The sequence below is a fragment of the Erpetoichthys calabaricus genome, chromosome 11 (assembly GCF_900747795.2).
Source record: "Erpetoichthys calabaricus chromosome 11, fErpCal1.3, whole genome shotgun sequence".
In the NCBI taxonomy this organism is placed as follows: domain Eukaryota; kingdom Metazoa; phylum Chordata; class Cladistia; order Polypteriformes; family Polypteridae; genus Erpetoichthys; species Erpetoichthys calabaricus.
Window position 1 is genome coordinate 108,142,996 of NC_041404.2, and position 23,554 is coordinate 108,166,549.

Consider the following 23,554-nt stretch of genomic DNA (forward strand, 5'->3'; position numbering starts at 1 on the left):
GAGGATTTGCAGAAGAGATAAAAGTCATAGAACCACTATATCCAGGTGTGCAAAGCTTGTCAGATCATTCCAAAGCACAGTCCTGGCTGTAATTAGTAGATATTATTATTATTCATTTCAGTTTTCAAGTTAATTAGTTTCTAATAAACTATTCCTTCTTCTATTCAAACATCCAACCATCCATTTTATGAACTCACAAAATCCAGTTTTTTTATATAAAAACCTGATACTGATCCCCACTGTCCCAAGTGCTCTTAATTCTCTAATGTGTTGCTTTTCTGTTACATGACAAACTCTAAAAAAACACCCACACTCTGTAATCAGAGCCAATGTAGAGTTATCAATTAACCTACCATGCACATCTTTGTATGTCTTTGGAATGTGGGAGTTAAACCAGAGCAAAACCTACACAAACACATGCACAACATGCAAGTTTACAAAAAAATATTTTAATAGTAAGGTATTAATATGTTAAACTAAGGCCATTTGGAATTAAAGAGGAGAATAAACAAACTGGTGGTCATTGCTTTCATCAGTGTAGATTAGATTTGTCAGGAGGTCTCAGGGAATGCAAATTTTCAGAAAATGCTATTTTATAAAATGCAGCTGTCATTGAATTGAGACCCGTGATGATGATAATGATGATGATGATGATAGTATAACTACATATCTTTGATGATTTTCAGTATATCTAGTTTTAGGAAGGCTTCTCAGTGCACAATGAAATGATAAAGAGTACTAAGGGTACTTATGATACTCATCGATTTTTCCTATTTTCTCATTAGGGCATGTGCCATTGCTGCACTTCAAGATGTCAATATCTACCTCACGCACGAGCAGGGACAAGTGGCGGTAAGGAGGATAATGTGTCAACTCCTTCTGGGAGATTGCTCTCTATTATATAAAAAAAAATCTTTTTCAGAGAGATGAGACGAGACATTTTCAGAGAGATAATTTCAAGTCCCACGTGACAAGACTTTGTGCCAAGAGATGAATTGAAAACCTAACAGGTCCAAGCGGCGGCAGAAATAAAAGACAAACAGTAGAAGAAGAAAAGACAGAGAGTAGAAGACAAAGTAGAATGTCGTAAAGAGGTTCAAAAACGGTGTGATACACATGCAGAGCAGGTTAGAGATTATGAAAGTACTAAAATTCGAAAGTCTCAAAAAACTGATAGTAAAGATCTCATTAGCACAAACAAACGGAAATTGTTACTTGGTGAAATAACGGAACAGCGAAAAGAGATTGAATATATAGACATAGGTGATATGATAGAAGTATGAAGATATTGTTCGGCTTTAAAGTTTAAGTCGGAGACTTGTAGATCCTCTAATTCATTTTGCCATTAGGTAAAAGTAGTGTTTCTTCCCAATGAAGAGGCGTATCCGTGAGAAATAAAAGATTTGTTATTTGGTGAAAGTGAAATCCACAAACACTACAGGCAAAATATCCAAATCTACATTTGCGTTTGCATCATTCAATGCTCAAAATGTAGATTTACACAATAATGGACCGTATAAAGATACTACAAGTTTAATTTAAAAAAAAAACACAATTCTGTTAGGTTTATATTTAATAATAATAATAATTCTTAATAATAATAATTCTTTGCATTTATATAGCGCTTTTCTCACTACTCAAAGCGCTCAGCAAATTACAGGTTAAGGGCCTTGCTCAAGGGCCCAACAGAGCAGAGTCCCTATTGGCATTTACGGGGTTCGAACCAGCAACCTTCCGATTGCCAGTGCAGATCCCTAGCCTCAGAGCCACCACTCCACCATTTATTTATGATCACAGAGAAGTGATGCAACCAAGAATCGAAAGAGTTAAACAATCGGACGTATTAGAAATTCTACAGCCAATAATGGATACAATTCTATATGTCCAAAAGTATCGCACTTTACACAAAATTTATCTGAAAAACGCGAACAAAGAAGTTTTCTTGGATTTTTATATGAATCCGACAGATCACGCTCGCATATATAATAAACCAACATGTGATGAATTGTCCGCGATAATAGTTTCAAAAGACAGAGATATAAAAGACAGAGTTGATATTCATGTTTATTCAAAAGCACAGCACAATTCGTCGTAAGCGGCAGATCCGGGAAATGACTAGCGCGTAGGGCCCGCCTGGAGGTTGGAGAGCTGCCCACTAGTTCTTCAAAAAAAGAAAAAAAGTTATATGTGACAATAATGACCTATACATTTTAATAAAGTCAGGTCTTCAGCTACAGTGTCTGTTTTCTGGTGATGAGGTATACTAGCAAAGGTCATTACTCAGTTTGCCACCATTGTAATGTTCAGTACAGAGACCAAGGCTAATTTTTTCATAGCAGACATAGTCAGGAGCCATTTATCTTAGTTTGAAGTTCCAGCTGTGATATGAACTTTTGTTAACTAAATCATTACAGCTCAGAAATTATCAGAATGATGGCAAATATTTAATAATGTACAAAACTACAACATCATGCAAAGTCCTATAGACCAGACTTTAATGTAGCCATTTTTTTCTCTTTCTTTTCCAACATTAACAGGTTTTTGATGCCACCAACACCACAAGGGATCGTCGGGAGCTGATTATTAACTTTTCAAAGGAAAATGGATACAAAGTAAGTAGTTTTGTTGATAAATATGTTTTGGCCAAAAGTCAACATCTTGATTTGATGATGAAAATGATGTTGTTGATGACGATGAGGAAGGAGATGAGAGAATGACAATGTAGTTAACCCTTCATATGCTAATGTTTCTTTATACTGAAGAACGATAATTTCATGCATTTTGCCAAAATAAAAGTAAAGCCATTGTGGTGAGTGATACATTAGTTAATGAATTAATGGAAGATTTCAATGTCAATGTTACAGTTTGCAAAAGAAAAAGAAACAATAACAATAGAACATAACAAGAAAGAGTCTGCACATGGGCTAACTGCATATTTACCTTCTTCTTTACTAATTTTGTCTTAAGAGCTGTTAGAGTGGAATGTCATTAATCCTTTAATATCCAAAATATTTTAGAATACTATTGTTACCTATCTAGCTATTGGCATGTATATTTTAATTAGTTGATGAAAAAGAAGGCAATGAAAAGTGTTGAGGGGCAAATTTTGACAAATCTAGGAAATCCAATCTTTTCGGACACTAAGAAGGAATCATTAAAATGAAAATGTCCTCCAGTGTCTGTCTAATTCTGTCATGGCAGGTTTTACCTTTGGAGGACTTGTTACAAATTTTCTATATAAAGTCATTTCTTTTGGGGGGGTGTGGCAGAGAGCATAGCAATCACTCAGCTAGTTCAACTTAAACTTACATATTTTTAGAAAAGAACTATTCTTAGAGTACTCAAAGAATTCCCCATTTCCATCATTAACAATGATTTATTTTTATTTCAGGTGTTTTTTGTGGAATCTATTTGTGATGACCCAGATATAATTGAAGCTAACATACTAGTAAGTACAAGAAAAAAGTTTTCTATTTACAAATGTTAAAGTATGCATAGAAACTAAAATTTAAAGATTACCATGGCATTTGGAGTTTTTGTCTTTTGTCTACCTATTTTTATTGTTACCTTCGACCTCAATATGTTGCTAACACAAATAAACTAATTATGCAGTAAATACAGCACAGATTATTTTATGAGGTACTTGAAGAGTAGGCTATAGTAGTTGTTTTTATCCATTTTCTTCTTTAAATTGTTTGGCAATCTGTTTGAAAATGTAGCTTACTTGACATTTCTGTTAAAGATACATGTCATTTTTTTTTTCATAATGGAATCCACCAGGCTTGTTTATAACTCTTTGACTATTCCAAGGTTCTTCAACTTATCTAATGAACTGTATCATAGTGAACCTTTCCTCTCATGATGTGAGCAGCATATTTAGTATCCGCTTGATTATAGGTGATTTTAGAGTGTGTTATGGGTGGAGTTGAATAATTTGCAGTCGAAAATGTGTGTCCCACTATTCCAGCACTATTTTAAAAAGCTATGATTTTCCTTTTGCTCTTTTTCAAATCAGACCAAATACTCTCTCCCCTACGCATCTAGGAAGCAGAAGAAGAAACACATTTAATTTGAAATTAATCTCATAAAGGAGCTGAGAAATATTAATAGCAGTTGTTCAGTATGCTTAACTCAAACTGATGAATGTCTACCAGATTCTGAAAAAAAAACTTTTCAATTGTTTCTTGTGAAGTACTGTAAATGCAACTTTTACTTTTTTAGGTAAAACAGGATATCTATTTACCATTGTGTTATGTTAAGCCGATATCACATTACACAATTTCTAGTCGTGGGGGATGTCAGATTTGCTGTCTCTCACCTTGTTCCTGAATCATGTCAATTTAAATAAAGATATAGCAAGGCTATAAGGACATAGCAGCACTAGAAAAAGTCCAGAGAAGAGCAAGCAACTAGGGCTACAGGGGATGAATTATTTTTACAGGGGATGAACTGAGCCTCTTCAGTTTAATCAAAAGAGAATTAAGAAGAGACATGACCGAAGTGTTTAAAATTATGAAAAAATTAGTACAGTGAATTGAGACTGTTACTTTAAAATAAGTTAATCAAGAAAATGGGGAAACAGTTGGAAACTTGTTAAGGGTAACATTGACACAAACATTAGGGAGTTTTTTTTTACATGGAGAACCATAGATACTTGGTGTTTTGTCTTGGTAGAGTTCTATATTACTCTACTTTCCCCGTTTGTATTATTAATGTGTAGCCATTGTCAGAATGCCTCAAATCTCACAGACTTACCACTGTTTATAAGGTATTGTAGTATATAACTTCTCCCCACCTTCCCTTCTACATTTATAACCTCAGGCAATTAGGTGTATTAAAAGACAAGCAGGAGTTAAGTTACAACTTTAAATGATGTATTATTGGTAATATTCATAAAATAACAATAAGCAAAGTACAAGTGAACAATGGCAACCATTCAACCTGATAAATGTTGATGTGTAGTTTCAGGTTGCACACATACTTGTTTGTTACTTAAAATGTCTCTAGTTAAGGCATCATTTTTGGTCATCTATCTTCAGAACAGGCCGCAAGCCTGTCTCAACTGACTACCGAGCTGTGCTCTTCATTGTGTTGTCATTTTCAGTTCATAGTGTTTGAGATACTCCTTCATCAGATGGGTGTAAGAGAATAGGGAGGGGTTAAAGCAAGCAAATTTATAGATTTTCTGTCCAAACCCTACAGCCAATAGGGCATTGTGGTACTTAATGGCTTCTGATTTAAGACCAAACAGGCAACTTTAGACCAATAGAATTCTGGTGTGACACAATGGTTTCACATCTACACCCAATACCATTTGTTAAGCTGATGCTTGCCAGCTAGTTCATTTGGCTTTCCTGTGGGGGTTGATTGAGAAAGTCCTGCAGAGAATCACTTGCCAAACTGGATTTAAGCACTTCCCCTGACTTCTGTCATAAAATTACAAAGACTCATTCTTAAAGCGGGGGCATCAAAACATTGCTGGTCTTATCAGTAATATGACACTAATATTACATTGCTTTGTCTAAGTTACAAATAAAGACATGTAAAATATTTATCAATGTATATACAAAATTTCACACCACAACACATTGGATAAGTTACAAGTATTGTGGTAAACAGTAGAACTTTAGGGACCTTCAAAACTTAACTTGTTATAAGAATCAAGTGGGTAGGACTGGTGTGGTTTGTTGGGCTCAATGACTTGTTCTCATCTAGACTGTTGTAATATTTTAAGAAAAAGTGACTGAAAATTGCTTCCCATGTCACATTCACCGATTGTGTGCCAACTTTTCAGCACAATTGTGCTCGCCTCTATTTCTGATAGCCAATAACATGCCGGGACTGTATGAAGGATTAACAAGGTAACAGTCTCTGCCTTTTTTCCATTCTGTTTTAGTACATAAAACATGATACATCATAAAGATGAGCCTTTTTTCTGTTTGCAAAGTTCAACACACCCATTTTCCTTTTTCATCATCAATGTAGTCTATGCATTGTACTTTCAGATGATCATTCATTAGTTGTCAGCTCTTAGGCACACAGGACCCACCCCAACAACTAAAGGCAAATTCAGATCCTGTTTATTTGATTAGATTTGATCAAGCTACAGACTAGTAGGAGAGAGCAGGCGGGTATGTCAAACTAGGCCACTGGTTCTCCCACTGGTGCTCCGCCAACTGCCTCCAACTTGCTATGATTATGTAAATGAAGGTTACTACTAGAAATTTCTGGAAAAGTTGCATAATGTGTTATAGCCTTAAGTGGCAATGTCCCCTTGGGTGTTACCCAAAATAATCTGTTAGAGAATTAAGGATTATTGTAAACCCAAGGCTGGCTAATACATGAGGTAAAAGTTTAGTTCAGTAAGATCTGGTCAAGGGACATTCCCAAAATGTGACCCAAAGAAGCAGGAGCATCGACAGCATCTTTCACAAAGAGGGGCTTGATATAGGTATATTTGGATAATCTGAATTGAGAGAAGTGTATATAATATACAGTTTTGAGTACATTTAGACAATATTTTACACAGACAGAAAAGCTGACTTCCCAAAACTGTTTTGGACTACCTAAAAAAGTGTGTTCTTTTGAAAATACTGGCATAGTAAGTCCCTTATGCATACCTGCATAAGATGATAAGTATATCAGAGTCTAAAGTTTGAGAAACAGATGCCTTCCAGGTCCTCAGTTAGCTTTTTCCTTAAATACGCTCCAAATACTTTATTTTATATATATATATTGTCAATATGTGGATGCTAGGGGTTGCTGTTGCCCCATGAAACCCAACAGACAGATGCCGACACAGGTTTAAAAGCACTAAGGAATAATTAAATTTTCTTCTTTACAGTGCTCCAAAGCACCTCCTCCACCATATACAATAAATCAATACAACAATTTCTTTCCTCCTCTCCTCCCAGCAGCTCCGTCACACTCCCTCCCAACTCCGGCTCAGCTTGCTGGGTCTCCCATAGTCCTTTATATAGTCCTTGACTGGAAGTTGTCCTGTCCTTCTGTCCATGTGATTCAATAGCACTTCTGGGTCAGATGAAGACGTATATTTTTCTTCAGCCCGGAAGTACTTCTGTTCTTCCATCCCCATGATTTGGGAGTACTTCCGGGCTATAGGGAAAATAAAAATCCCCGCGTCTCCCTGCAGCGTCACACGGCAGCACCCATGGCACCCAGCAGGGCTGTGGCACCAATATGCTGCAGGGGAGACGCCATCTAGCGTCCTCAGGATGAGCTGCCGGCCGTCTATCACAATATATATATATATATATATATATATATATATATATATATATATATATATATATATATATACACATATATAGTGGACTAAGCCACGGACACAGACAGGCGGACATGTTGTAAATCACACTCTTGCCTTGTCTCTTCAGGCCGCCTCCACTCCTCGCCTTCCAGCTTCGTCCTTCTTCCACTCGACTCAAGCCCTGAATGAAGGGAGGCGGTTCCTTTTATAATCACCCGGATGTGCTCCAGGTGATTCCCGGCAATCTTCCACCGACACGCCCCAGTGATTATGTAAATCCCCAGAAGCACTTTGGGTGTCCCTGCTCCTCTTCCCCCCAGCACTTCCGGGTGAGGCGGAAGTGCTGAGGTCCAGGGCCCCCAAGGCACGGGGGCGCCCCCTGGCGGTGACCACGGGCCCCTACAGGGTTGAGCTTCAAAGCTCTGTACCTGTGGTCCCCATAGCAACCAGGGTGGTCGCCCCCGTGTGGTCTCAGGTGGCGTAAGTCCTCTTCCGGTCCTCCTGGGAGTCCTGGCCGGGTCACTCCCCCAGACACCTGCGACACTGCCCCACCGCCAGCGAAGACCCGTCGGGCGGAGCAACTCGTCCCACGAGGGCAGCTCATCCCTGAAGTGGGTCCTACTCCTGAGGCTCCAGGGTCCGATCCGGCACCCTGGGACCTACTCCTTCGGTTGGAGAGGTCCCCTTTGGTTGGAGTCCCCTGCACCTCCGTAGCCTCCGCCAGCTGCGACAATATATATATATTGTCTAGACTAGTTTCCCAGTCCCTGCCGCTGAAAAACATCCCCACAGCATGATGCTGCCACCACCATGCTTCACTGTAGGGATGGTATTGGCCTGCAGATGAACAGTGCCTGGTTTCCTCCAAACGTGACGCCTGTCTCGGAGGTCTACAGACAATTCCTTTGACTTCATGCTTGGTTTGTGCTCTGACATGAACTGTCAACTGTGGGACCTTATATAGACAGGTGTGTGCCTTTCCAAATCATGTCCAACCAACTGAATTTACCACAGGTGGACTCCAATTAAGCTGCAGAAACATCTCAAAAATGATCAGGGGAAACAGGATGCACCTGAGCTCAATTTTGAGCTTCATGGCAAAGGCTGTGAATACTTATGTGCATGTGCTTTCTCAATTTTTTTATTTTTAATAAATTTGCAAAAATCTCAAGTAAACTTTTTTTCTAATTCTGAGGAAAAAAAATGAATTTAATCCATTTTGGAATAAGGCTGTAACATAACAAAATGTGGAAAAAGTGATGCGCTGTGAATACTTTCCAGATGCACTGTATATATATATTTATAAGCTAATTGTGGTGCCAGAGGGTGGAAAGATGTTGCATGTTGATTATTCAAAGTAAAAATTGTACTGTACTTACACATGACAATAATGACTGTAAAAACCTAAAGAAGGTTTACAGCATCATCTATATGAGCACTGCTACATTGAAGTTGAATTCTCCCAAGTATTTTTTTTTCTGGTTTTGATTAAATTAAGATTATGGGAGACATGGTAGCACAGTGGTTGTCACTGCTGTGTTTGAATCCTCTATCTGCTTGTTTTCTGTGTACTGCTTGCATGTTCTCTTTATAGGTTTTCTTCTGGGTACTTCAGTTTTCATCACACATCCTTAAAGCTCATACGTTACGCAAACTGGTATTTCCAATTAGTCCCTGTGTGTGTGTGTGTGGGTGGGTGTGTGCCTTATAATGGCGTTGTGCTCTCTCCAGGGGTATTTCCTGCTAAGAACTCAGTGCTGTTAGGAAACTCTGTAAATCACCATGACCCTGAATTGGATTAAGATGATTTGAGAAGTTCACATTATTATGTTAGGTTATTCACTTACTACTTACACTGCTTGCTCTAGACAAACCTCATAAGCAGATTTTCAAAATATTTAAATATTCATGGAGACTATTCTCAAAAAGATTTATTATTTTCATTTTAGCAAGTGAAACTGACTAGTCCGGACTACAAAGACTGTGATAAAGAAAAAGTAGTAGAAGACTTTTTGAAAAGGATTGAGTGCTACAAAATTAACTATACTCCATTGCACGATGAATATGACAGGTAAAGAGTGTTTGGTGAGTAGTTACCATTTGAGAAAGAAGGCAATTTTTTCACTGTTTTCCTTCATACACAATTTTGTTAAAATTTTGCTACAAAGTGGGAGTCAGATTCATGAAAATAATGCCTGTTTTTTTATTATTTATGCATTATTTATTACTGTTATTGTTGTTTTGTGTTTGCGTTTTATGCGCTGACATTTTGTGTATCTTATACTATGATGCTATGTGGTTGCTAGTCAAGTTATTCATGTGTTGTGTGACCTTTGACACCATGGTGGCAACATGGATTAAATAGCGTGCACACTTGGTTTTAATATAAAGGGAAATAGCTTGCATAAAACTTTGTTTTTGAGCACTCATTTTAGTAGGAAAATTCTGTTTTTTACTTAATTTTTAGTGTGATCCCTTTAACTTGAAGATTGATCTCTTTTTAAAATATGCTTCGACCTTGACTATCATTGACCTTCCTTCTGAACATCCCCTAAATCTCTACTATTCAAATTAAGCAAAATGGTCCATTTGAGCAATATGGAGAAATCTCAACAATCATGAGAACAGGAAAAATATAAATGACTGGAAAATAGCCAGCGTTGTATCATTATTTCAGTTAGTGATTGTGTCGACCTTGTTAATTAGAGCCCAGAAAGGTTAACTGTATTACAAACAAATTAACAAATTAATTACAAGGAAAATAGACAGAGGGATGGATATGAATTACAGGTGTTTAGATGCTGCAGTTTAAAAGGCAGCAAGAACTTTTTATGACAGTTTTGGGTATATTAATAATATTGCTGCCTTTCAAAATATGTGAAGTGGTAATTGAAGAAACAGTAATCATTAAACAATATTTATAGAAATTTAAAGCACATGAGCAATTGTGCCCCAAATGGGTTTAAAAATAAAAAAATAACAGGTTATGGTACAAGAACCTTTTGACGAATTAGCAGGTAATCTGCATCAGCTCTGTATTGCTGGCCTCTGCTCTTTTTATTTAAATATTTGATTTAAATTAAGAAAGAATTTGAAAAAAATTACTCACGGCACAAAATTAAATGGATGTAAATGATCTGACATAGAGTCATCATGTAACACTGTGAAGTAAAAACATTCTTAAGGCAACAACATTAAGCAAAACAGTTTGTTGAAGGCAATCTGATTATTGAAGGAAAGAAACATTACAATAAAGTTAATAAATAATTACTGTAGTTAATTTAATCATCTACATTTTTCAAACGCAAATACTATCTTTACTGCTTTTGGTATCCCATGTTTATAGAACCTTTGTGATATTAAAACATGTTCATTTTTGGAAACAACATGCTAATAGAATTTATTAATAAACACAAGAATTACAAAAAGAACACAATAAATTCATATAATGATACAAATGCAAAAGGTAATATATAATGCAAAATTGGCAGTTGCTTTGTACTCTAGTGTTTATACTTATTTTCCTTTTAATTCTTAAACAAATAATTAAATCTCTCAAATCTAACTATTAATTGGTATCATTACCCAAATTTAGCATGTTTTGTGTCTGACAAAAATGATACTTTTAGTTATCTTTAATTAATTTTGTAATCCAGCAAAGAGAAACATTAGAAATGTTGCTCTCTATTGCACTTAGGTAGAGAACAATTTTGCTTTATTTATCACATTTAGAAAAGAAAAATACACACTGACTTTTTCTGACTCTCATCCTCATAGTGTCGTAAGGTGTAGCTACAGTTCCTTCAGGGTTTCAGAAAGAATGAATTTTTTAATATCATAAATCTTAAGACTGCTGGAGGATCATTAATCAGATTATCCCTTTTTCTTTGTCTCATTTAGAACATGTTGTTCTTATAGGTCCCTTTTCCTTAAATGACCTGTTACTTTTCTCCATCTACAGCACCCACACGTACACATACACAGCCCAATTAAGTTTTGCTTTGTTGTGCACAGTACAAGCACTGTAAATTTATTCTTTGTTATTTTATGTTTTAGTGCTCATGGTGTTGTACCCTGATGTCATAGAGCAAACTGTAGATAGCGCGTTGCTCTACTACATATATTATGCATATACTAACTCATACAGACTTGTGATGTTGCATATATCATTTTTCATAAGGTATGTGACTGACTAGGACTAGAAATTTGTTTTATTTTGTAAAATCTGCTTTAGAATAGTTTAAGGGCTAATTACTCAGCATTTAGAGTACTAATCAAGATCAACAGCTTGAGCTTTAGACTGTTTGGTAAGAATTAAAAAAGCATCTCCAATATCTTCTTTCTTTCTTTCTTTCTTTCTTTCTTTCTTTCTTTCTTTCTTTCTTTCTTTTCTTTTTTAGGAACCTTTCATATATCAAAATTTTTAATGTTGGCAGTCGGTACTTAGTAAACCATGTGTTAGACCACATTCAGAGTCGCATTGTCTACTATTTGATGAACATTCATGTGACACCACGTTCCATCTATCTGTGCCGACATGGTGAAAGTGAGCTTAATTTGTTAGGCCGCATTGGTGGGGACTCAGGCCTCTCAGAACGAGGAAAGAGGTGAGTAATGAGCTTTTATGACCCTCTCTTTTCAGAAACATTTTACAAGATGCAATGCTCTTGTATGTGATGCCAGCTTTAGAAGAGATGTCAGTCCACTGACAGGATATTCGCACACAAACACACCTATAAGTTTTTAGGTTTAACAGCATATTGTTATAACTTGGAAATCTATTTTAGTTTTCGGAAGAATGTGGAAATCCTGTAATGACTAACTACACCAAAAAATCAGCAAAAGGTTCAGATGCTGTGAAACAACAAGAGGTCATTCTGCAATAATAACCCATCCACACTTTATCAATAAATGTCGCAATTTAATTACTTGCTAATTACCCTAACTCATTTATAATGTTCTTATTAATATTATTTTAAAAATTTAAAAAGTACTGCAACTAAATTCTTAGTATAACAATCTTAAGTCATTGTCACAAAGTTTTGTGACCAAAACCAGAAGTATTACACAAAATACACAGTCTAAATATTATAAGTAGATTTCATTAACTGAAATTTTAATAAACAGTGCTACTCCTAACAGGTTCATATGTACACTTTCTTTCCTCAGTGACACTTGTTTAGGAATCATAAGCTTAAATGGCTGCCAAATTAATCTGATTAACCCAAACTTTCAAATTGATGTTTGCATAGTTTAATCACAAAAGCTGCAGATATTCATAATTTTAAATTATTATTACTTTTTATATCTGCTTATGCTAAACATACAGTATGTACCTCTCTACAGTTCAAAGGCATGCAAACTAATCTGGTCATGTCGCCCTTAGTGTGTCTCATGCTGGACTGCATTTTGTCTAATGTTGGTACTTGCATTGTAACTAGCTTTGCTGCAGTGGGCATCTGTGCTGTATAAAGTGGATTTAGAAAATGGTTAGAGGGGTAGGCTGTCTGTACGAATGATTTTTAAATTGAATTTAATTAATTAGTTGTAGTTTTTTTTACATAAATAATACATTCTTTTTTTATAGTTTGCCAGTGCATTGGGACTCTTTATGCGGGATCAGGCCATTCAAGACCTAAAGGTGTGGACAAGCCACATGAAACGAACTATTCAAACTGCTGAAGCCCTGGGTGTGCCTTATGAGCAGTGGAAGGCCCTCAATGAGATTGATGCGGTAGGTGAGCTTCAGAAACTGAGCTTAAATCTATCAAGTCCTTTATCTTTTTAAATGCTCTAATATTACAATTAATGCAAAGTTTTCTTATTTTATCTTGTTCGTTTAAGTTTGAGAAGGTAAGAAAAATCTTGATTCATTTGTAGGATAATAATGCCATTTGTTAAGAATGTATTGTTTTTTCACACCTTTAAATATCCTAACTACTTAATTTAATCTTCAGGGACCTCACATATAAAACATGCTCACAGTCATTTCTTACGCAAAAGTCAGAATTTATAAAACACACATTTGCTGTGGAAATTGTCTTAAAGTTACAGCAAGTTTCAATGCAATCTGTAACTCCTATGCAGACTTTTTGGTGCTGTCATCTTAGTAACTCCAGGCAGCAGGACAGCGAAGAAAACAGAAAATGACATTTCATTGCTCATTTCAATGACGCATCAGGTGTCAGTCATATTCCAATGTTTTATAACTAATTCTTTTGCAGGTAATTGATATGTTCTCTTAATACAGTAGTCTTCAGTGTTGGTAATAGCATTTAATGCATATGCTTAATGTTAATTACTTTTAGTGTGTAGCCTATCTATTTTGTCTATAAAACGGTGTACTATGTGTTGTTTAACAAAACTGGCAATTGCAGCATTAGGTTTTTTGGAGGATATTGTCAAAGGTAGGCTAAAGCACATTTTCAGTGATCGCAATGATTTTTTGGCTCATAATGAAGACTGGCTTATAAGCCAATTTTGATTTCCTAGAGTTGTTCTCTTGGAGGTGTGTGCTGAATTGAAGCCTACATTACAGAGACCATCATGCAAAATTCACGCAATCCACATTCCGTTATGAGTTTTAACAACTATAGGGTATTCAGTGACAGGCACTTGTCAGTGTGAACTGGCTGACCGGTCAGAAATCTTGATGTTATTCCTGAGCCGTGTCATGCCATCCTTATGGGATGGAGTACTTAAAATGCTAACCAGATACATGGGTTATCTGCATTGTCAGGATGAGCAAGCTGATATCAAAATGCAATTTGCAGTGATTGCCAATATATTGCAATAAAGGCACCATCACAAAATAAACTAATACACAACTAATATGTGATGCTCAGATGTGTGTTGCTAATAGTGTAATGTAAGCCTGGCTCAATCCACAATTCCTTCATTTTATTAAATAGTACTATGTGAAGCGGACTTCATTGTCATGCTATGTGTGATGGTGTACTTTTCGGTAAGTAAGCCTAACTGATAGAACTGCAATTAAATTGAGTATTTTTTTGTACTTTTTTGTATAATCTTTCTTTCTTTTTGTATAATCTTATAAGAAAGAGATATAATGAATTGGGGTTTGAACAGACCATTGGTTCATTAAAGAGTATATGGCAGTGTTTGAATCCTTTGGGCAGCACACTACTCTACAGTAGCACAAAGGTTTGCCTCATTGTGATGGCTTGTGCAGTACCACACATGAAAAATGGACAGCCTCAGGATATCAACGCAATGGCAATTCAAAGATATTTGAATGTTGTACATTGAATGTAAACAGGCTAGTATTGCAATGTTGACATTTACTTGACAGAATGATTTTATATTTTACAACTTCATTAAGAACTTGCACATATAGCCTGTGTGAATTTATAATGTGTACTGGCAGCAGACTGGGCACTGCATGATGGCACATTGCTGTTGCTCTCTTCACTCAGTTACTCCCATTCCTGGTTATTTCTTTTAGTTTGTGTCATCTGTAGAGAGATCTACAAAAGGAATGTTTCTGCAGTTCCCCACTTCAGGCACAAATACCTCAAGTTCACAGTCACTTAAGTTTCGTTTTCTGCCTTTTTGCACTGTTCTTCCATGGTTTGTAGAACTGTGGTCACTCAGGAACATGGGGAATTTTATTTTGTGAATGAACCATCCATATGAAAAGAGGCTAAGTTGCACACACATAGTTTTAATGTATTTTGAGATTTTTAAGTAAACTTGGTATGACATGTGGTGCATGAACAGTTTTATTAATCTTTTTTTTGTGTCCTGGGTTCAAATCCTGAACCTGCTCACTGTTTGTGTGTGAAGTTTGCATTGACTGGTCCCCTATATAAAGCTGGTTGTTGCCTCATGCATGAGATAGGTTCCAACCCCAATAACCCTGACTTGGATTAAGGAGGTTTGAAAATGTTGTGTTGTGTTCATAATAGTATTTCATTTCTTGTCTCCTGCCTTTTTTCTAGAGTAAATTAATATTTCCCGTTAAATTGCCACTGTATTTTAGCTTTGCTCTGTACTTCTAATTGAGTTAAATTTTAAACAAAATACTGTGCTTTTAATTTTCTTTATTTGAGACATTCACATTTTCTCCATTATGTTTTGAGGTACTGTTTGTATGTTTTTTCTTTTTCATTTGCTTCCATAGTCAACAACCTTTCCCTGTGTCCTTTTCTTACCATTAGGGAGTGTGTGAAGACATGACATATGAAGAAATCCAGGAAAACTACCCACTAGAGTTTGCCTTGCGAGACCAGGACAAGTACCGCTACCGTTATCCAAAGGGCGAGGTAAATAGGACCGGTCTGCGGCAGCATGTTGTTAATTTTGATGGTGGGGCTCCTACACAACTTGTCAGAGTAACCTACACTACAATTTGGTAAAACTGAAAAATAAAGACCAATACAAATCTCAATTGAATTCCATTATACCATGTACTAGGGGCCCTGCCCCATTTACTTTACTTGACAATACCTTTGATTACAGTTCTCATACTAAACCCCTCATAGCTTTGAGTACCCTACAGGCTCTGGCCTACATTTGACAATTGCATAAGAAATTGTTGAAAGAAGCATTAAGGCTATATCTAAAAATGACATCAAAGCAATAAACATATATTAATCGTAATACATACATAGACAACGATACAAATAATTAACAAAGTTACCTTATTAAACAACTGAACTATTTTATCAAATAATAAACCACGGAAAGGTTATTAGAGATGTTCTATTTACAATCATATGGACTATGACGAAATTTAAAATAATCTTAACTTAATTCTTCCAAAATCACAAAATTGAAATAAAAAGTTAATTATTAAATAACCAGTACCGGTGCACTGCACAATACCATGCAGTGAATACACTTGACTTGAGCATTCACAGTTTTCATTCTCTTTCTCTGTACGTTTAGCATTAGTTTGCTCAGAGGTTGATGCACTTGCTGCTTCCTGAGCAGCTCTTCTTCTCTCCACCCTAGCAGCCCGCTTCTTCTCTTGTTTCATCTGCATCTTTTCACATTAAAATTGATTAAGTCAGTTTGTGTTGCAATTACGTAGTACATTTTCCTTAAGTTCTCACTTAAGCTGGTACTTAAGTCTTCCATCTGCCTCAAGAATGATTTAATATATGAAGAAGTAGAGGAAGTGATGGCAAAGGTGGGAGGGATGAGAATGGTCCCCGTACGCACCTGCCCTACTGCCAGGAGTTGATTCTACAATAAAATAAAATAAAAATAAAAAGAGGAATAACCTTGGAGGTCAATCATCACCCTGAAAGCGGATAGTAGACGCCAGGTAGTATATATGTACCAAATTTCAGGACAATAGGTTTGCGAGCTACAGGTGATTTAAAATCCTGGTCAGACAAACAAACAGCCATGGAAGCATATTATATAGAAGATTCTTTATGGTGAAACACTGAACTGTGAAAACATGTAACTTATGTTAAACACTTACAAACAACTTGAACATTGGCAGCCTTTATGAAATTAAAAAAAATATACAGTGAGTCATACTTGAGGCTGAAACATATGAGAAAACTGTATCGTTTTATTTTATACCTCAGTTTTTCAAGCATTAAACATTTTATTGATTACTACATTTTTTTGAATTAAAAAAGGGTTTCAAAATTACTGGCATTCCTACAACCACTTTGACATCTCCTCCATGTAAGACATTTCAATATCCTTGATAGGAAGGATATGTAGGAGTACAAAGTCAGTGTTTTGCAATGGCCATCTTTGTCTCCAGACTTGAATACTATTGTAGATCTGTGGTCTGAATGCAAGAGGGTATCCACAAGAAACTTAAACTACCAAGGATCTTGAAATGTTCTGCATGAAGGAGTGGTCTGAGGTCCCTACCAAATTTACTAACTTTACCAGATGAGGCTCAGTGCAGTTATTTTCTCAATGCGAGGCTTTTCCAAATATTCATTGTAATGGTACAATAATTGATAAGCTTAAAGAGATCACACATATGTGTTTTTTTAAACAGGTAGCACAATTTTCTTCTGGATAGTTTGTATTTAAAATACTAAGGGCATGGCAGTCAGACTTCAAAGAAATACCTGATTATACATGACCTTATTAGTAGGTGTTTTTAGAGGGCCATTGCAAGTTATAAGGCTCTAGAGATGCCTTACAACAGTTAATATGTGTTGTGCCATTATATAAAAAAAATTACCAAACTGAAATGTAACTATTATATGTAGTACAGAGTAATTATAGTTGGTGTTTTGCCTAAAATTAGAAAAAGAAAACATGAGTAGAAAATATGTATGATACACTTGTATTACATATCCACATCCATTCTTTATCCATTTCCCAAGCACTTACTTTCCAAAAGCATAGGTTACCCCTGAGAGTTTGATCAATGACCTACAAAAGAAAGAGATACAGAGTCTGCTTTAAAGATGGGTACAAACGTAATTTAAGCAGAAAACTTAAGCAAGCTGTGTGGTTTGAGAACCATTTTCTGAATTATTTAATTTACTAATATGAATTTTACAGGGTTTATTGCTGTATCCAATTGTCTTCACAATTTATTAAGATTTAGATTTTAATATATACTTAAAAAGCTGATTGACTTTGCACCTGGACCAAGTGTCCCCCATGCAGTCTGCAACATAGTAAAGAAGATTCTAACCTTTATATAAAGTCAGATAGGTTTACTCACAAATTAATTTGTCAGTACCCTGGCTAAAACCAACTGTTCATTAAAAAAATACAAAAAAGTAAAACACTCTACAATATAATAATAATAATAATAATAATAATAATAATAATAAGAGATTGGACCTTGCATTTGACCGTCCAGAGTGGTTTCCTGCTGGGATGGGCTCTGGACTCTCTGGACCCTGATTTAGGTTAATGGGTTTGAGAATGGTATGTTATGCTCTAATAGTGCATATGACAGCAGATAGTACCTTTTTACAGTATATCAAAGCCTTCATAACACCCATTACAAACCCAATCAATATTATGGTGAAAGATGAATTATTCATTACATTTAACATTCAAAAGCATGATAGAAAGATGCTAAATAGAGCATCATTTTACAATATAAAAGCAGCAGATCTTATTACACATTTTTTGTGACCACTAAATCAGAGCAGCCCTGCTTGTCAGTGTGTTCTTCTAATTACCGTTAGTCAGACGCACACTCTGTGCTGCTTTGCATATGTTGCTTAGCAACTGACTCCAGATAATAACAGTTCTTTTCGGGTGAAAGTTGTTTGTGATCATTTATGTTGAATGTGTTATTAAACAGCTTCCAGTCATGACCCAAAGTTCTGTATGAATAATTTGTTGTAAGCAGCAGATGGATGCATTTTTATTCAGACTCATTGTTTTACTCTGTTCTATTTATTCTCAAATGTTTTGTAAGTCACTTTCAGATCTTAGTCAGTAATCAAAAAATGAAAATGGAATGTTTTGAATAACATACAACATGCTAGAGCTGCATTAAGAAATGTCACCATTTATAACAAAGCAAAGTTAATAATCATAATGTATTTACTATTCACATGTAACTGGTATCATGATTATTATCTCAATTAAAATGTATTTGTTCCTACAGTCATTTTTAACTATTCAAATTTGTTGTCTAGATACAGTATAACTAATGCTAAAGTTAAAGGGGTGGCATAAACATGGTGTAGTATTTCTTAACATTAACATTTTGGTATGGTTTGTTTACATAACCTTACTCACTGGGGCCTGGGTATTGTGCGTGCAGGCAGCCCATAGACACTCTCCCTGAGAGTTTCTTGAAAATGACTCCTTATAATAAAACCCTGTTCATTTTATTGAATTTAATTGTGCTGTATTAGTTAGACAGCTTAATTGATTTAGTTGTGTACTTTTGGGGTGTACAGATTAAATTAGGGGAACCTAATTAATTACAGCTTCATTTTACATTTGTTGATTTTGTAAGTATTTATAATAAATAATAAAATCAATGATAGAACAAATCCTAATATTTCAGTGATTACTATTGAATCAGGTAGCAGGCAAAGATTAAAATATGAATAAACACAAAATGATTTGGCAGTGAAAGATTTTGAAATGCAATATTGACGTTTACATGTAAATGAATAGATGGATGAATCTTTATAAAATCATGAAATGTAACTGTATTCTGTTTGCTTGTTATATGTGACGCTGGGTTGGATTTTCTCTTCCTTTTTATCTATTCTTTAAAAATAATCTCTACCTTTGATTATAAAAGTGAACTTTAGAACTGTTAAGAATTTTCTATTTTTTTTTTTTTTGCTCTAATATATTGAATTTCTGTGAGGAGTTTGCATGTTCTCTTTTTGTCTGTGTGGGTTTCCTCTAGGTACTCTGGTTTCCTCCCACAGTGGAAAGACATGCTAGTTGGTTACTGCAACTAGTCTGTGACTCACTACGATAAAATCTAACAGGTTTGATTTTTCTTTAGTCATAGGGGTGGTCTATGTGTGCATGAGAGCTGACAACTAATGAATGCTCATCCAGAAATACAATTTATAAATACAGCAACAAGGCATAAGGAACATGGGTGTTTTGGACATCGCAAACAGAAAAGAATCTCATCTGTCTGATGTCTAATTTTTTTCATACCATGATAAAATCGAATAAAAAAAAAGGCCCAAGACTGTGGCTGAAGTAAACAGTTACTTTATTTCATATCTGAACGAGGTGGAAGGTTAATGGCTTCAAAAAAGACTAGTCAGGACTGAGCAGTGCTTGTACATGGGAATTTCTAAGACTGGCAGCCAAAACAGTGGGGCAAAATCAGAGACAAACAGTATTCAAAAACCATTGGAAAGAAACTGCTAATGAAACTAGTTTTCGGAATGTATTAATATATTTTCATTTTAATTTTATCATTTATTTTAAATTTTACTGTTATCATGATGACATTATTGTCAGTTCTATTTTGTCCTTTTTAAGTACAAGGGGGCTTTGCCCCCTGCTTGCTTCGCTCACCAACCCTCGTATTTGGTTTTCCGGATACACACTTTTAAGATTTTTTTTTTCTTTGAATTGTTGCTATTTCATTAGTTTCACTTGTATTTCAGAACTTCTGTAAAAACAATATTTGTAATCTTGCGAGTCCCAATATGCTGAATCTTTTTAATGAAGTCAGGATAGGTTTCTCTGTTTGGAATTTCAGCATAGACAAAACGATCTACATCATCAGCATTTAATAATTGTTTTTTTCAAAGTAACAAAGTAAGTAGAGTTCTGCATTGGACTCCTGTCTGTAAAGTCGTGCTATTTTCCTCTCACAGTTCCAAAAGTACATGGGTTTACCAAGGTGATACCCCAGCTTTTGTCTAGGTTTTTGTACAAGGGCTAGACAGAACGTTTTTGACTCCTGGGGTAAATTTAGGTTTTTAAATAAGCAGACAGATAAATATATATATACATTAACAAAGTAACCAATAAATGCATGTGCGGTAAACTCCGTTTTTGAAATTCTCAAGATTCTTTATTTGTCACATGCTTAGTTATACAGGACAACACGCAGTGAAATGCATCCTGATCCGCTTATCAAAAACTGTGCAAAGTTAGAAGAGTATCAGTTAGATTAACAAAAAGTCATAGATTGAAAGATAACAGTATAGTAGAACATAATAAATAAGTAAAATTATGTGAATAAAGTAGAATTAAGTGTTAAGGTGCAATAGTGTAGTAATTATTGTGCAAAACCAAAGTTAGACTGGTGCATTGTTAAATGAGGCAGTTTGTTTGTTTGCACTACTGCGATCTTTACTTTTTTATATTTTCTAATTTTCCTACTTTCATATCCTTTAACTTTCTCCACATGTGTATAGCGCCAACGGTTTTTTTTTTTTTTTTTTTTTTTTGAGCCTTACTAATTTCCCTGGTTTCATAATCTCTAACCTGCTCTGCATATGTTTAGTGCCAACGTTTGTAAACATCTTTATGAAGTTCTACTTTGTCTTTTACTCACTGTCATTTAATTCTGAGCCGGATTGGACGTGCTTTTTTTTCAGTTCTACTTGTTCCGGGCTGATAATTACTTTCCTTATTTTCTGAATTTGCACCTCGATTATTCTTTTTTGCTCTTTTTTCTGTCCAACGCATTTGAGTCTCTTTTCTCCGCGCTGCTTTCCTCTTCGCTTATATGTCGACATTTAACTTATAACGTACTGTCCTTATACGCTTTATATGCGCTGAGAGCCCTGGATCTGTGTGTGCTCAAATCCTTCACAAGACTGAATGTTTTGCTGCCTATTGTCCTATTTGATAGATTGTAAGTAGGGCATGTCTTTGGTCTCGCGGGTCTTTAAAATGTCTCCCAAGAAGATCACGTATCGTAGACTTGCTTTTTGCTTTCCAGGACAGGATTTCTTTTTATAATAGATAGATAGATAGATAGATAGATAGATAGATAGATAGATAGATAGATAGATAGATAGATAGATAGATAGATAGATACCTCACTGTCTATGTGTAATTTATGATTTAAAGTAAAGATATATATTACACTATAAACAAATTTCTTCCTGTTACCACAGAAATGAAGCAGATCGTTTTAAGGAGGAGTACTGCGTATGCTTTTTCAAGCTGGCAAATGCAGATTTGAAGATCATCTCAAATATGCACACATTAAAACACTCATGAAAGCATAATAATTTCTGTTCAATGCCCTAGCTACTACAGACTTGCGTTCTGGACACAGCAGCACAGCACTTTCGTTTCAAACTGAAGAACGAGCATAAAAGCCAAAAAATTTTTTAAAAATGTCACTTATTAGTAAATGAGGTAAAAAAGAATGACATTGAGCAACATGCTACTAGACTGCAAACTCCTGAACACAATTAATTGTATATAATATCAAACTAATATTTTATAAAACCTAAAACAAGCAAAATATGCCAACACGCTGAGAGTCTAATTTCTGTTTTGGTTTTCAGCCAAATGTTAGATAGCATGCAGTTCCATTTTCATGAAGTTGTTGGGTAAAAAAAAATAACATTAAAGCATTAAGCTACATTACATTACATTTTTTTATAACTAGCCAGCTTTTATTTGAATAAAGCAATGTTCCACAATGATAAACCATCCTGACAGGCTTTGCAAGATTCTGTGTATTACCAATAAATGATTTTATGTACAAACCTGTTTACTTTTACCCACTGGATCAAATGGGGGTTTTCAACTAGTAATCTTTAAATTAAACACTTAATGCAAGAGCCAGTGGGCCACACTGCCTACAATAAAGCAGAGCTGTAATAATGATAAGATACAGATGACATGCATGTAGAGTTTACTTTCCAGTGGTTTGTTTTTATTCACCAATATCAACTGATTTTTTTCAGTCTTATGAGGACCTGGTTCAGCGACTGGAACCAGTAATAATGGAGCTGGAGCGTCAAGAGAACGTCCTAGTAATCTGCCACCAAGCCGTCATGAGGTGTCTTCTGGCTTACTTCCTTGACAAAAGTGCAGGTATGTCTGAAGTACAGGCTACACCCAGTGGGGTGATATTTATTGATGATCTATGTGGTCAACAAATTAATAAAAATATATCTATCAAATTGTATTTGCCAATATCAGATTTTCTGAAATCTCTTTCAATATTTTGGAATAGAAAGTGATCAGATATTCATTCCAGTCTTAGAGATACTGTAAGTCATAAAGGGTATATAAAATGAAGACTGCCAGCAAAGTTTAGTTTCTTCTTTAATCTGCATATAAAGAGGTTCAGATTGGCAAATGATTGATTCCATCGATACTAAAGGCTGTTGGATATCTATCTATCTATCTATCTATCTATCTATCTATCTATCTATCTATCTATCTATCTATCTATCTATCTATCTATCTATCTATCTATCTATCTATCTATCTATCTATCTAAACTTACAACAGAGAGCAATGTTTTGGAATGTCCTAGTGTTAAGTCCACACCTTAAATCCCATTGAAATGTTCTAGTAGGGCCCAAAGCTGAACACAAAATTAAAAGTAGCATTTTGACAATGCAACAGTTTACAAAACCTGAGAAGGTGAATAGAGTAGCCTGTCATGGAACTCTATCTTTCCTAGTGATATATGTCAATTTTAGGAGAGGTTGTTAGGGAGCAGTAGTACAAGAGCAAACTTTTTGTAATGAAATGTAACCCATATGTATTTAATTACATTATTGACACTAAACTCTGTAATGGGCTAGCACCCTGCCCGGGGTTTGTTCCTGCCTTGCACCTTGTGCTGGCTGGGATTGGCTCTAGCAGACCCCCTTGACCCTGTGTTAGGATATAGCGGGTTGG

The 23,554-nt window shown here is 35.5% G+C and overlaps 1 protein-coding gene across 3 annotated transcripts in view; it reads left to right on the forward strand.

Annotated features, from left to right (window-relative positions):
• The window catches only part of LOC114660800 (6-phosphofructo-2-kinase/fructose-2,6-bisphosphatase-like), an 83,471-nt gene that overhangs the window by 41,461 nt on the left and 18,456 nt on the right, over positions 1 to 23,554 (forward strand). For all 3 annotated transcript variants that reach the window (XM_051934157.1, XM_051934156.1, XM_051934158.1), the window contains exons 4-11: positions 786 to 852; positions 2,538 to 2,612; positions 3,392 to 3,448; positions 9,220 to 9,341; positions 11,671 to 11,876; positions 12,856 to 13,004; positions 15,451 to 15,555; positions 22,606 to 22,735. In XM_051934157.1, coding sequence (XP_051790117.1) covers positions 786 to 852; positions 2,538 to 2,612; positions 3,392 to 3,448; positions 9,220 to 9,341; positions 11,671 to 11,876; positions 12,856 to 13,004; positions 15,451 to 15,555; positions 22,606 to 22,735 — 911 coding nt within the window. The remainder of the gene's footprint in view (positions 1 to 785; positions 853 to 2,537; positions 2,613 to 3,391; positions 3,449 to 9,219; positions 9,342 to 11,670; positions 11,877 to 12,855; positions 13,005 to 15,450; positions 15,556 to 22,605; positions 22,736 to 23,554) is intronic.